Source organism: Sinocyclocheilus rhinocerous, unplaced genomic scaffold (assembly GCF_001515625.1).
Source record: "Sinocyclocheilus rhinocerous isolate Xijiao unplaced genomic scaffold, SAMN03320098_v1.1 scaffold160, whole genome shotgun sequence".
Taxonomy (NCBI): domain Eukaryota; kingdom Metazoa; phylum Chordata; class Actinopteri; order Cypriniformes; family Cyprinidae; genus Sinocyclocheilus; species Sinocyclocheilus rhinocerous.
The window spans coordinates 79,209-94,455 of record NW_015624563.1 but is presented as its reverse complement, the minus strand read 5'-3'; the positions used below and the strand labels follow the sequence as shown (position 1 = coordinate 94,455).

General features: G+C 36.9%; 1 protein-coding gene across 1 annotated transcript in view; it reads right to left on the bottom strand.

Annotated features, from left to right (window-relative positions):
- The window catches only part of LOC107743118 (tight junction protein ZO-2-like), a 30,503-nt gene that overhangs the window by 1,776 nt on the left and 13,480 nt on the right, over positions 1-15,247 (bottom strand). The window contains exons 3-22 of the mRNA XM_016556246.1: positions 13,095-13,148; positions 12,348-12,472; positions 11,742-11,844; positions 10,904-11,618; positions 10,686-10,817; positions 8,441-8,448; positions 7,882-7,930; positions 6,845-6,956; positions 5,956-6,074; positions 5,726-5,825; positions 5,458-5,608; positions 5,248-5,356; positions 4,810-5,029; positions 4,375-4,559; positions 3,829-3,924; positions 3,656-3,735; positions 3,360-3,570; positions 3,217-3,278; positions 1,809-1,910; positions 1,426-1,707 (exon numbers count right to left, since the gene is read on the bottom strand). Coding sequence (XP_016411732.1) covers positions 1,426-1,707; positions 1,809-1,910; positions 3,217-3,278; positions 3,360-3,570; positions 3,656-3,735; positions 3,829-3,924; positions 4,375-4,559; positions 4,810-5,029; positions 5,248-5,356; positions 5,458-5,608; positions 5,726-5,825; positions 5,956-6,074; positions 6,845-6,956; positions 7,882-7,930; positions 8,441-8,448; positions 10,686-10,817; positions 10,904-11,618; positions 11,742-11,844; positions 12,348-12,472; positions 13,095-13,148 — 3,015 coding nt within the window. The remainder of the gene's footprint in view (positions 1-1,425; positions 1,708-1,808; positions 1,911-3,216; positions 3,279-3,359; positions 3,571-3,655; positions 3,736-3,828; positions 3,925-4,374; positions 4,560-4,809; positions 5,030-5,247; positions 5,357-5,457; positions 5,609-5,725; positions 5,826-5,955; positions 6,075-6,844; positions 6,957-7,881; positions 7,931-8,440; positions 8,449-10,685; positions 10,818-10,903; positions 11,619-11,741; positions 11,845-12,347; positions 12,473-13,094; positions 13,149-15,247) is intronic.

The following is a 15,247-nucleotide window of genomic DNA, read 5'->3' as shown; positions in this document are numbered from 1 at the left end:
ATTAATGCCTTGAATTTTATGCGAGCAGCTACTGGTAGCCAGTGCAGATTGATAAACAGAGGTGTGACGTGCATTCTTTTTGGCTCATATTTGTATATTATATATATTTTTTTTTTTTATGAATTAATTCATTTATTAAATACTATATTACATATTAAATAGTATATTATATATATATTACATATTATTGATTTCATTTTAAATTTCATGTTAAATAAAAAGATACTTTGTTTGTGTTGTTTTGAAGTCAGTGTTATTTTGTGTCTCACTCTCGCATGTGTTTCCATCGGAAAGCGTTCCAGGTTGCCACGGCTCCTGATGGTATCCAGGGCAACACTCATTACAGCTCTCGCCACAAGTGTTGTGCTCACACACACACTGCAGCTTCTGTGCAGACAAAAGAGAGGAGCGAGTGAGACACACACACACACACACACACACATCCTCATACATAGTGTTTATTTGAATTTACTGTATTGTATTTTATGCAACAACAAAAAAAATAGCTTTATTCAAGTGATCTACATTTTTACGACAGCAGGCATAATTACAGTGACTTCAGGGAGGCGGGGCTTCAGTTCATATTTGATTGACAGCTTGAGTTCCAATGGGATGGTGTTTGTTGTCAGTTACCTTGGTCACAGGGTCCCAGGGGCAGCTCTGGGCGTGGCCATAACAGATTCAAATCAAGTGAAATATATATATTAACTCTCATGACAATAATGAAAATAAATAAAAATGATTTTCATTTTCTTTATGCAAAAATATAAATATTTGAAATCTAAGAAAACATATTTTCCTTGTGATTTTGGAGTGATTTTCTTATGAAGAATTTAATTGACTTCAATTTTCTGGAAACTAATTTTTATTAATAGATGAATTTCGAAAATAAATGTCCAGGTCATATTCACCCCAAAACTGAAAAGAAAAGAATATATATATATATATATATATATTGTATTATTCATTTTCTGTTCTTTTAATTTATATATAATTTAAATGACAGGAAATAATATTACAGACATACATACATGTGTATATTACATACACACAAATATTAATTAAATAAATAAAAAATATTATACACATATATAAAATAACAACGTTATAATTATATATTTTATATATTATTATATATTCTATATATACACATTTGTGTATTTTACCTTAAATCATCCTGTTTAGACAATTTTTTGTTCTAATTAAAATCAGCATAAACTAAAATATATGCTTAATTGCCATGACAATGATGAAAATAAACAAATGTAAAATGTGTCTATTTATTTATTTCCTTCACTTTATGCAAATATATAAATATTTTTCTCGTGATTTTGGGGCGATATATAACATTTCTTGTATCTGTGAGGCTCCTGCTATCAGACATACAGTAGCTGGTGTATTGTGTGTATGAGACGAGACACAAACCCGTGCTTGTTCGGCCTCCTGCAGCTCAAGCATCCTTTTGGCCCGGGCCAGGTGGTCCATTTGCTCAAAGGCCTTCACCTTTCCCCGGAAGGTGCGGTTGGCGGGGTCGACAACAGGGTTAGAGGTCGTATCGTCAGCTGGGCCCGTCTTCATTGTGAAACTGGGCTTCTGAGCTACCGGCGGTGGAAGAGGTTTGTTACCGACAGGAGCATCACTGCTGACTGTGCTGCTGGAACGAGAGTCCAAACTCCTGGCGTCTGCAGGACGTGAAGCTGCCCGGACCTGCAGGAACACCAAGTGTTTGAACTCACTTACTGTCTGTAATGGGCCAAAGGAAGGCCTCAGGGGAGGAAAAGGAGCTATAATGGAAATGAGAGACTGACCTTAGGGGGTTCAGGAACAAATGATGGAGGCGGGCTGGGGTCCCGCTGCACCTCTTTACTCGCAGGTTTCTTTAAACGCTCATGAGGAACAGGTATGTGTCTCTGCGTAAGTCAACAAAAAGTGAGAAATGTAGCATTAATTCATTGAAAAATACATTATAAAAATAAAAACCTTAATACACACCTTCTACAATAGACAAGGTTTTCACTTCCTGAATTAAAATGTAATTTGATAGAAGTCTTCGGAAGAAAAAAAACCATTATGTAGGTTTTTGTATTATTATTCTAACAATAATTATTATTACTACTATTATTTTTCATTTTAAGTACACTACTGTTCAGAGGTTTGGTGTTGTTTTTTTAATGTTTGAAAGTAGTCTCACCAAGGCTGTATTTTTGTAAAAAAAATATGACATTATTACAATTTAAAATAACTTTTCCATTTTAACATTTTTATTGAATGTAATTTATTCCTTTATTTTTCAGCATCATTACTCCAGTCTTCAGTGTCACATGATCCTTCAGAAATCATTCTAATATGCTGATTTGCTGCTTAAGAAACATTTCTGTTGAAAATTGTTTTGCTGCTTAATATTTTAGTGGAAACTGTGATACTTTTTTCAGGACTCCTTGATGAATACAAAGTTCATAATAATACAAATACAAAGTAACAAATGTCTTTACTGTCACTTTCCATCAATTTAATACCTCTTTCCTGAATAAAAATATAAATTATATTAAAAAAAACCCTACTAACCCCAAATTTTTCAACAGTAGTTTAAAGTAATGTTGTTATCATTAAAAAAAGAAAAGAAAAAGAAAAACATAATTCCTCCAAGTTACATCAATGAGGTGTAACCAACATGCAGGAAGTCATTTTCATCATGAAACATAAAATTACAATCACAGAATGGATGCTTATAAAAATTGTGTTTTCTTGTTAGTTGGAAAAAACTATTTTTTGCCTTGAAAAATGTTATTAAAGATTTTGTGTACATTCACATGTATTTAAACCTTTTGACTGCTACAGTTATTAATCTAGGCCTTTTACATGGCACATGCATTCAATGTTATTGAACTATCTACCAGTAAAAACTCTTTTTTTTTTTAAAGAGCCTAAAGACCATGTGTCATTGATGTTGAACATGAATGTGTGTTGAATATGCAGTTTCACAAGTGACCTGTGGGGAGCAGCGTGCACAAACACTTTTCTTATCACTGATACTCTTATGACGGTCAGTGATAATGATATCGATACTGAAAACAGGACGACTGACCTTTACAGATGACTGATTTTTATAATCAAATGACTCCGTGCTGAAATGTTTGCAGGTAGCATTTGGGTAGGGCTTAAATGACATTCCTGACAGTGGTAAAAGGACAGTAGTAGTTTCCACAGCACACTAACCTCCTCACTAACAGGCTCAGACGAGCGGCTGATGGCTGACATCGGCTGCGGCTCGTCGGTAAATAATAACTTGGGAAAGAGTAAAATGGATCTTATATGGTTGTAATTTCTACATTATCTGAGGAAAGACTCATCAGACTAACCAGTGAACAGGTGGGAGCAGGTTTTCCGCAGTTTAACTGCTTGTTCGTAAAGCTTGCGTGAACTGCGGTTAGAGCCGGGAGCCAGGCGGTTTCTCATGGTCTTCACCCCCTGCTTACTGTCTGGGTTGAGGAAAATGACGATGGGATACCACTGGGTGTAGTTTAGGGTGTCTACAGCCTTCGGGGTGACATCGAGCAGAGCGTGTCGATCCTAGGAACGAGAAAAGAATATTCTTAGATATTTATGAATAATTGTTATGTACACATATTCAGAAGGGTGATTGTGGGCTGTTTACCTGCTCGATGATCTGACGGATAATATTCAGTCTCACAACACCAGACGACTTCTCTGAGCCCGCGTCTTTCGGTTCGGTCTCTGTCATGGGAAAAACGCAGATCAAACGCCTCATCCACACATACACATCACTATATCTGAAGAGATCTTTCATAAAAGTTGTGAATGGCTTACTTGCTATGATAAACTCATCTGGAAGATCATTGCCAAGTTTTTCATTGGCAGCATCTGAAATAGGGCCGAATATTACGACAGGTCTTCTGAACCCAGCTGGAGGGGGAGAGATAAAAGACTTCGTATATAACCATGTCAAGTTTCTCAACTAAAATGACATAAAACAAAAAACAAAACAAACAAAAAAATTATATTTAAAAAAAATTATAATGTTTTTTAAATGTATTAAAAACATGAGTGTCTCAAATAATCAACACTAAATTAATAAAAAGATAATAGGATTAAACATAAAATATGTTTTAATAACTAAAAAATTTAAAAATCCATAAAATGCAAATATTCATAAATAAAAGGCCTGTATAAATTAACAAAAAACATGTCAGGTGAAACTTAATTTCTTTTATTTTCTTAATTTCAAATTTCAAAAGATTTTTAAAAATGTTAAAAATATATATTTTTATTTATTATTTTCCTTTATTTAGTCCCAAAACATTCAAATGCATTTTTAAACCGAATATTAGGTAAAGGAACGCATGATGGGTGTACCTTCCCGCAGCACCACTCTCTCGTAGGCTGGGAAGCGTGTAGTGACGGGTGTAGCGCTCAGATCCTCTCTGCTCTTGCGAAGGTCTTTTTTCTTGGCTGCTCTTTGACCTCTCAGCCTCCAGAAATCTCCTCTGTCATTGGCAGCGCCTTTCTGTGCGTTCTGAACATTCGCCATCTGCTCAGCTCTGATAGTATGCAAATAACATGATCACACAAACACCTAACAAAATAATGTGCTTTTAATGTCAACATGAAATGGCAGACTAGGTGATGTCAGCAAACGTCATTTCAGAAGGTCAGTTTTGATTCATGTTGACTTTAAGATAACTTTTCCTCCTAGTAATACTAAATAAATTCAATTAAACTAAGTCATAAAGTGAAGACATCTGCAGTGTGAGCCGCTGTGTATTTCAGGTCGAATCACACGAGTCTCACCGGCTCTTGCTGGGTATGATGCCTTTCTCCAGGAGCTGATTGTCTTTGTCCATGCGGATGGCGAGCCAGTTACCCAGCTTTCCGTCATACAGGGTGTCCACCACTTTAAATATCTCTCCTCTGGAGAAGGTCAAGCTCTGAGGAAGCTCTTTCTCATATTCAAAATGAGTTCTGATGAAGAAGTTATCACCTCGTCCAGATGCCAGGATGTCTTTATACACTAAAATAAAACAAATCAGAGTCATCAGACAAAAAATTAAATTAAATTTAAAATAACTCCTTTCTATTTGAATATATATATATTTTAAAATGTAATTTATTCCAGTGATGCAAAGCTGAATTTTCAGCATCATTACTCCAGTCTTACTGACCCTAAACTTTTGAACAGTTATGTACATTACTCTTTTGTATACTATTCTATTGTGTGTTTTGAAGTACCATCAGGTTTGCTTTGAGACAGGATGGTCACATCCTCTCCTTTGGGAATCTCTAGTAAATGGAGGACTGCGTCTTCCCGGACCATTCCTCTAAAATCCATATTATTCACCTGCAAGGAAAGAAAAACACAAATTACCACTTGACAATGTGGGAAAATGTATGACGGATTAAGCCACATAATATTAAAATGCAGAGCCAGTGATGTTGCACCTTCACGATCTGGTCTCCAGTGCGGAGTCCCTCTATCTCGGCAGGACTGTCCTCCTGAACGCCTGCGATAAAAATGCCCACATCGTTTCCTCCAGCAAGACGCAGGCCAACACTTTCGCCCTTCTGGAAGCGCACCATCACAGTGTTGGGGCTGTGGAAGATTTTTCATTAGAACCACAAAGTTGTCTAAATATAGTCAGTAGCAGTAATCAGGATCCAAGCACATGATCCTTTATAACAGGAAAGTCTGAGTCAATCCAGTACAAACCCGTATATTTCCTGGTCCTCCAGACTGGGCCGCAGGGGAACATTTGGCAGAGGCTTGGCTTTCACTGGAACACTTTTTGGAGCAGCATTTACCACAGGAGCTGTATAAAAAAACAACGCACATCATCTGTTTCTTCTATTCTACAATTATGAGATCGAGGAAGTCTTGGAGTAATGCATTACATAATTTCATTTCCATTAACCCACTGCGGTGTAGAGGAACTGTGGTACCTGGAGACTCGCTGCGAGGCTCTTCCTTCTCTACAGGTGGAGGCGGGAGCTCCACCGGTGCTGCTCTGAACGGAGTCGGCATCGCTCCCATTTTCGCCAGTCTGTTAGGAGGCGCATCTCTACCAACAGAAGAAAATAACTTACGCCCTCTGCACTGGTTTTTCCGTTGAATGTGCTCTCCGTTCATTTGGAAAATCATCCTATCATGCTTCTGCTTCTTTCTGATCAGGTTTCTGATTAAGTTATATATTTGGCTGTTTTCTAGTTTTATTAGTTGAATCAAACATAAATGTGCTTTTTGTTTAATACTGTCACCAAAATAGAGTTCCTCATTGTTTTATGCTCTGATTATTAACTAAATTATTTAATATGAAAATTATCACCCTCTGAAATGTTAATTTGGCTAATGTAAATAGTTTCTGCTAGTAACTTATAGCATCGCTATTTGTTTTAAAAGGTAGTTTGACTGTAGTTTAAATAGCATATAAATTATTAACTTTTAACTTGGCAAGCTAGTTACTTAGTAATTAACTAGCTATTTGGTAACACTTTACAATAAGGTCCCATTAGTTAATGCATCAACTAACATTAAGTAACAATGAGCAACACATTTGTTACAGCATTTATTAATTTTTAATGTTAGTTAATATAAATACAACTGTTCATCGCTAGTTCATGTTAGCTCAGGTCCATTAAATAATATTAACAAATACAGCTTTTGAATTTATTAAATGTAATTAGCTAAGATAATAAATTCTTTCACATTTTTTTATTGTTAGTTCTATGTTAATTAACGAATGGAGCCTTATTGTAAAGTGTTACAGTAACTCCAATGTTTGTAAACAATAATTGGTGACAGTTGAAGTCTGAGGGTACGGCAGTGTATTACCTGCTTTTGTCCTGCAGTCTCTCATTAGAGGAGTGTGAGGAGAGGTCAGAGTGATGACTCCGCCGGTCCTCCTGAGGAGAATAGGAGCGGTACGACTCGATCTCTGAGATATCTGCAACACACAGTACATGTCAGCATCACTAGAACAAGACACTTGCTTTGAGGCACCATTTATATCTGCAGTGCAAACGGTGCATGAGGGGTTACACACCAAGGTCTCAAAGGTTCAAATTCCAAAACCTGAGAAATATAACACCAGCTACTAATTAAAACCAAATTTGTTTTCCATCATTCTTATATCTTACATTATTTAATCTAAAAACCAATACAGATTTTCAGAAGAACATGAACAAACAACTTGCAAAACATAGGACAAGTCTCACTAGAGCTTGTAAAATGACATTTTTCATAAGCTTTGGATTATGGGTAGGGTTTATGTTATCCTCCCAAAGCCAAAAGCTTTTTCTCTCCAATCCAGTTAAAAAAAAAAGTCAGGAGGTCAGAGGTCACCTAGAGATTACGGCTGGGTTTTGCCAAATACCTCACGACATCATACATCTTCTCTTTACACGTGTCACGAGGTAATTATACATATACAAACAATATTCAATCAAACAATAATTAATATCAATTATTGTTTATTAAACATTTTAATTAAATGAAATATATTGATGCAAAAATCTTAAGTACTGATGCAATTTAGTGAAAAAATAAATATTGATATGACTGTATTGGCAGCCATAACAGAACTTTGAATCATCCTAAAATAAAAAAATAAGGTTTCTCACACATGCAGATAAATGGAAACTGTGTACACAAATGTTTGTTCAATCAAATGCTCATTTAGAATGGGAATGTCCCTCCCCTAACAGCAACAACAAACAGAAAATCACTTCACTTCGATATGTCCCACCCCAACTTTCTGATTTAATAGGAAATGCAACAACGGCATTTGTAAAGCCACTTAAAGATGGCTTTAATTCAATCAGAAATATTGTGATTGTTCATCCGCAAGTGTGTTTTTTTGATCCACTCACCATCCATTTCTGAGTCGCTGTCTGCCATAGGTGGGACTCGGATGAGCACCTGTTGAGAAAAAAAAAAAAAAAAAACTTCCATTCAAAAGTTTAGTCAGTAATTTTTTTATTATTTTTTTAAGGAACTGATGATCAAAACACCGCTGTAGTTTCACCACAGTGTTTGTTTGTGTCTCTGTGTGTGTGTGTGTGTCCATGTTTTTCTATCCCGGTGGGGACTTAAACCTGAATCCACACTGACTCATGGGGACTTGTGTCACCGTGGGGACCTAAATTGAGGTCCCCATGGGGAAACAAGCTTATAAATCATACAGAATAAGTTTTTTACAGTTTTTTTTTTTTTGCATGTCCTTATTTATATATTTGTATTGTTGGATTTTATATTATATTTTTATATTTATTATATTTAAACACTACCGTTAGCGTTTAGTGTTATCTGCATGCACCAAGGGTCTGAGAGTAACGCAATTTCAATTCTCTGTATGTGCTGTACATGTGGCAGAATTGACAATAAAGCAGACTTTGACTTGAGAATATACGATTTGTGCAGTATAAAAACCATTCCGCCTATGGAGACGAAGTCCTCATAAGTATAGTAAACCAGACTGTGTGTGAGAATACAATAGTATAATATATTATTGTTCAAAAGTTTGGGGTCAATAAGATATTTCTCTTAAATAAATTAATACTTTTATTAATCAAGGATGCATTAAATTGATCAAAAGTGACAGTAAAGACACTTATAATTTGAAATTTCTGTTTCAAATAAATGCTGCTCCTTTAAAAATTTTAATCCTCAAAAATGTAACCGGGATTCCACAAAAATATTAGGAAGCAGCACAACTGTTTTCAACACTGATAATGATCAGAAATGTTTCTTGAGTATCAAATCATATTAGAATGATTTCTGAAGGATCACGTGACTAGGGCTGTCAAAATGGCTGAAAAACTAAATTCGAATTTTTTACTTAAATATGATCAAAATTCAAATTATATTCAAATTTAAAATGCATAATTTCAGTTAGGGGTGAAGAAAAGCTTTTGGCTTCTCTCCTGAGGCCACAAGAGGGCGCATCGAGCAAAATATTACTAATGCACGTTTATTCAAAGCAATAAAATAACATAACTATCCGTGTAAAAAAGTGCATAATGTTTAAAATAATGTTTATAAACCAATTATAATTAAGTTGCTTAAACAACTATAAACAAAACAGCATCATCAGTGCTCCAGACTTATTGTTCCCACTGGTCGCTCTTTTGCGACTAACTTTCTCAGTTGGTCGCATGAGCACATGATTTGGTCGCAAATGTTTTTTTGTTTGTTTGTTTTTTTTTTTTTTTTTTGCTACAACATGGGATTAATTAATGCATGCTGATTAACTTTTTATCATAGTTTATAGTTGTATGGAAACGAAAGAGGTTAATGTTCAACCTGTTCTTTTTCATTAGTAGTATAATTTGTGATTTGAATTTTGTGAACGGGAGATCCTCTTTTGCTTGTTATAAGCCGCAGTCTTCGGATGCTTTCGCTTTTGAATTTGCAATCTTGTTGTCACGTTTTACAAGAAAAGATAATTGCCTGTTTGGCTTACATCTATACCTTTCACTTTTTAAGACTAAAACAAAAGAAGGATTCATTGTTATTCTTAATTAAAAAGCACAACAACAATAAAACAGTAAGATACAATGACAAGCTTACAAAAACGTTTAACAAAAATGAATAAGATGAGCAATTCAAACGAGTAGCGTGGTTTCGTTATGCTTTCAGTTTCGTTTGCCGTTTGATGTTTCTCATATGCAACAGAAATGGCAGCGCTTATGAGTTAAACAACGCGGTGGTCGCGCCAGTGCGACCGCTCACAAAATTTAGCCGCCCAGGCAGAAAAAATTGGGTCGCAGTCTGGAGCCCTGAGATGTATGTATGTATGCATAGTTTAATACAAAGGGCCGAAAGCCAATCACAGAGTACATTTTTCATTTAAAAACACGAGTTGCAGTGGGATGGGGGAAAAAAACATGAGGCTCTCTTGTGCTAGACGCAAGTGCAATGGTAATAGATGTCCCTCTAGAAAATGCGCGAAATATGCGTTCTGTGTGAACGGATTGGTTTCAGTTTTGACGTAAACAAGATCTTCTCCGCATTGATGTTCTCTTTTCCCGCAATATTTGTAATTAACAACGCAGCAGCGCCGCATCTAGTGGCTTTAACTGGATAGGTTAACAAAAACATTAAAATGCAATGACTTTACATCGTCATCGCATCTCGTGCACCACTGATAAGGCTGCCTCCTTAACGCACACCTAAAATTCGAATGTGGATTTTAATTTTAAATTTGACGAATATTCGAAATTCAAATTTTTTTTTTGACAGCCCTACACGTGACACTGAAGACAGGAGTAATGATGCTGAAAATTCAGCTTTGATCACAGAAATAAATTATATTTTTAAAAATAAATTCATATAGAAAACAGTTATTTTAAATTGTAATAACATTTCACAATATTACTGTTTTACTGTATTTTTAATCCAATAAATGCAGTCTTGCAGGTGAGCATTAAAAAGTTGCTTGGTGAGCAAAAACATCAAAAAACTAAAAAAGTGCTTTCAGTGCAAAACACATTGCCACAATGCAAAGGCACTGCTGTGGTTGACAGTGCACTGCAGTGTGGTTGCTAAGTTGTTCTGAGTGCTGATGTGAATGGTTGCCATGGAATTGCTATACGGTTGTGGGTTGCTTCTAGAGCTTTGCTATGAAGCTGCTAAGGTTTTGTGGGTGGTTGCTAGGGCATTGCTATGTGGTTGCTAAGGTGTTCTGAGTGGTTAAGACGTACTTTCAGAATGATGTCGCCTTCCTGTAGTTTGCATTCTTTGGATGCCAGGCCTGTGCTCGTCATCTCTTTGATGAACAGCTGACTGCCAAGACGAAGGCCATATTCTGGATAGATATGAGAAAACATCATGTTAGTGGTTTGGCTGAAGGTCGAAACTGGAAACAGATAAATGAAGGTGGTACGTATCTACCGTCATTGGGGCGGTTCTTTAGAAGAGTAACATTGAGCGGCTTCTCCAAGGGTTCGTGTCGTTGTGGTGGTGGTGAGGGCAAGCGATCCAGCCGGTCTCGACTGCTACTCCTCCTCATGGATTCATCCTGGTGCGGATCCAACCTCCTGCGCTCGTGGTCGCTGGCTAAATTCTCTCTGCTGAATCCCGGAGCTGGTTCTGGCCTGTACCGCGTATCAGGACTATGTGATCTGTCCAGCGTACGATCGCTGCGGTACTGTCTGTCTGGACTCCGCTCTCTGTCCAGGTTGTGTTCGCTGCGATAGCGTCGGTCTGGACTGTAGTTGCGGTCCAGCGTGCGATCGTTTCGGTAGCGGCGGTCCGGACTGTGGTCGCAATCCAGGTTGTGGTCACTTTGGCAACGGCGGTCGGGGCTGTGCTCGTGGTCCAGCATTCGGCCGTGGCTGCCGTCTCGTCTGTACTGTCTGTCAGGGCTCACGCCGCGCTCCATACTCCTCTTGCGACTGCGCTCATAGTCACGATCGTGATCATCCATGTAGCCACGGTCGCGCTCCAGACTCGCGTCAGGATCAGGGTAGCTGCGGCCACTGTAGACGCTGCGCCGGTCGTGGTCATAGTCGTAGTCGTCATTGTAGTCACCGCTGAAGACGCGGTCGTCTGGGGACGGCCCACGTTTGATCACGCTGACGGGAATTTTTCTTGATCTCTTTACCGTCTGATGAAGGATGGGGACAAAAATGAAATCACTCATTCATTAAACTCTGATTTCACCTGCCAGTGATTTACAAACATGGCCCAAAAAATGCTTGATCGAAATAATTCAAAAGGTTACACTCACGATTTTGGCTACTTTGCCACATTTGCGGAGAGTCTGCACTGCAAAGGTGTGTTGGACACCGTCCATGGGCACATTGTTGACCTGGATCACTCTGTCATTTTCACTGTACAACATCATGAAAGACTGTTAGAAAATGTCTCTACATTTGAGAAAATGGCTTCAAATCCTTCCAACAGTTGAGGAATTATCAGAAGTACCAGCATTTTGGTGCTGACATTAAAGTCTATATTAAAATTCGAATAACAAATAAAATCTTTAATAATTGATAGTGTTGGCAGACAACAAATGCAAAGCAATGCAATGCAATAAAATAAAACTTTATTTGTATTTTTTATATTTGGGGTTATTTATCAATTGCTTATAACTAGTTTCTTGCATCTCTATTACTGACTGTTTACTGTGTGAAATATTTTTATATAAGGATACATGCCAGTTTCATTGAATTTCTTTTGTCAATTTTAAATAAAAAGCAATATAATATATATACTTTCATATATAACTCTTATCTTGTCAAATAAAATTAGTGCATTGATTAGAATATTCACTTTAGGATTACAAATCTTTTAAAAAAGGTTGGGATGTGTTTAATATTGTTTCATAGCTTACAATAGCAAGCCATCTGCAGGACCCCCTTGCAGCACATCGGAAACAACAATTAACGTTTCTCCATTTTCTTCATTTGGGTTGTCCCGTCCTCCAGACACAGCAATGCCAAAGCCCATCTTGGAGTCCTATATATAGGTAAAGAATCTTTTGCATGAATCCGTAGTAGCCATTTATTCATTTACAACAATAAAACACTTTAAATTCATGCAGATGTACAGGCAGCAATGGATAATTAACAAGTTAACCTGGAATTACATTTTCCTGCCTTTGGATATAACAGTTATATAATCAAAACAAATATTACAAGTTTATGTGTGATACAGTTCACCAAGAGGATGAAGCGATTATATGTTTTCTGCTGAGAGACAGCAGTGGTGGAAGATGTATGACAGTGTGCCCTACTGTTCAAAAATTTTGCAAAAGATGTCTCTAATGCTCACCCACAATGCAAAAGTCTTTACTGTCATTTTTGATAAATTGAATGCATCCTTGCTAAATGAAAGCATTCATTTTTTTTTTTCAAACAAAATATATCTCACCAACCCCAAACCTTTGAACGGTAGTGTACCTGCCCCTGCACTCAGATTGCACAAGAAATCTAATGCTAGAGGTGCAGAAATGACACACTTCACTTTCAAGGGGGAAAAAAATCTTATAAAAACACAAGAATGTAAAGAATTTTATGAGAAACCAATAAGCAGGAACAGTACTTTAGCTCTCGAAATAAACATAGGGTGAAGTACTCACCCGCTGTAGGGTCACAGTGTACTGCTCCCACACAGTCTCCTCCATGATTGGGTTCTGAAACAGTACGAGCAGGTTTATATGTAGGACAGTGATGGACAGAGTCAAGTTACAGCAGATATCAGTGATCTCCTGAGCAAAATCTGCAGCGTGGTGCTGCCACAGTGAAAAAGTATACGAGTGTTTCTCTTCCAACCCATTTACATGAGCTCATCTGATTACTCAATGGAACGACTGAACTGCAGATCTGAAATATGTCTATATATTAAACCAGAAATGAATAAAACAAAAGAATTAAGAGATCTACAAGAATGAGCAATTTCATAAAAAAACTGACATCATATGTGGACTGCTAAAAAAAACTTAAATGATTAACAAATGTATGGCATTTAAAATAAAAAGCCTACGTTATTTGAAAGTAATTATTTTAAAAGGAAGCCTAGTCATTGAGTTAAACACTATAAACATGGCCTTCAGGATCAGTCTGAGAGCCACGTGAAATGCCTCTAGTTACCTCTTCATCCACCTGTGCGAACGCTGGGTGATTATGACTGTTGCTCTTTAATCTTCTCAACTAAATATGAATCCCAGTGTTGCCCTAAATAATTCTCAACTCAGAGTCCACAACTGGCACAGCCGATGCCTTGTAGCATTTCACGTATAAATGATTCCAATTTGTTGGTTTTCGTCACACTGTTACTGCACTAGTTAAATCAAACTAAACACTGCGACATCTTTAAGGCAATCATACGCTCCTCATGCCATCATAATACATGCTTGCACCTCACTGATCATGTAATATCCATGGGTGTCACCGTTTTAAAAAGTGGTGAATGTCACAAATGAAAAGATTTAGGCTAGTGTTTGAGGTTATACACAAATAATCTATCATGATCTTTTAAAGATCAATTTGAGAGCTCAAATGATCTTCAGCATTTGTAGGTCAGTGGATTGAATGTCAGACATGACCCTGGTCTAGAGGTAATGTTTTAGTTGGAAAGCACAGGATTTGGGGTTCTATACTGCCCTACTTTGTATAATCTAAAAGTAATGTTTTTTTTATTTTTATATGCTTTTTATTTCATGAATAAACCAAAATTGCAACTGTGGAAAACTGAGAATGGACAACCACAACAACAAAAATAGGCTATAACAAATTCCAGCACTGGATCACCACTTATTTTAGCACACATTAACAAAATGAAAAATCCTATTCAAAAATGTAACATTATTCCACATTATTTGATAAACCTTTGCTGTGAACAATATCAAAAAGTGGTGGGGAAAAAATCAGTCATGGGAAAAAGTTTGGAAACATGTTCCACTTGTTGCCACCGTAAACTATCAATATATATATTGCAACAGCACACTGAGCAATTGTTACACTTTGAAAGCAATTTTGTAACTTTTGCTAAACCTTGAACTCTACTCTCTTGAATTTCTACATCAAATTATAAAATGCATCAGTGTATGAAATGCAATAAAAATGTGCATTGCAATATCTCATACTGACAATAAAAATTCAACAAATCAATTAGGAAATGTAATAATTGTAATAACTATAATAATAACTAAAATTTCACTTTTTTTCTTATGAAATATGACTCATTTCCAGTTGTCAAAATCCAACGCTACAGTAAATATCCTTCCATATATATATTTTTTGACAATAGTTATGAATTTTACCAATATAAACTAAATATATTACACTGCCACAATGTACTGCATTGTTTAGTAAAGAATCCCTAAAGAGTTTCCTACCCATACTTACACTGCTACCAAACACTATGCCATTCCGTCTAATCAACCTACAGTATACGCTGACAGCGGTTGAAAAGCCATTCAACAAAAACTTCACACTTCACCCAAACTGCGTAAGACATTAACAGGTGAAGTTGTACAGCGAAAGAACAGAAAGCATGCTTACGATGCCCTGGAGGATGCGAATGGCCTTGATGGTGTGCGCCCATTTCCTGTGCAGCGAGAGGACCGTCTTCATGTTGTCACCTCTCCCGTGAACACAGTGCCAAAGCGCATCACCTCTGGGCACAATGCATCTGTCTGCCTTTGACGTAAGACTGATGCCGCTGGCCTACATTCTGTGCAAATTCCACTGTCCACAGCGACCCACGGCAGCCGCGACGCAAAAAAAAAAA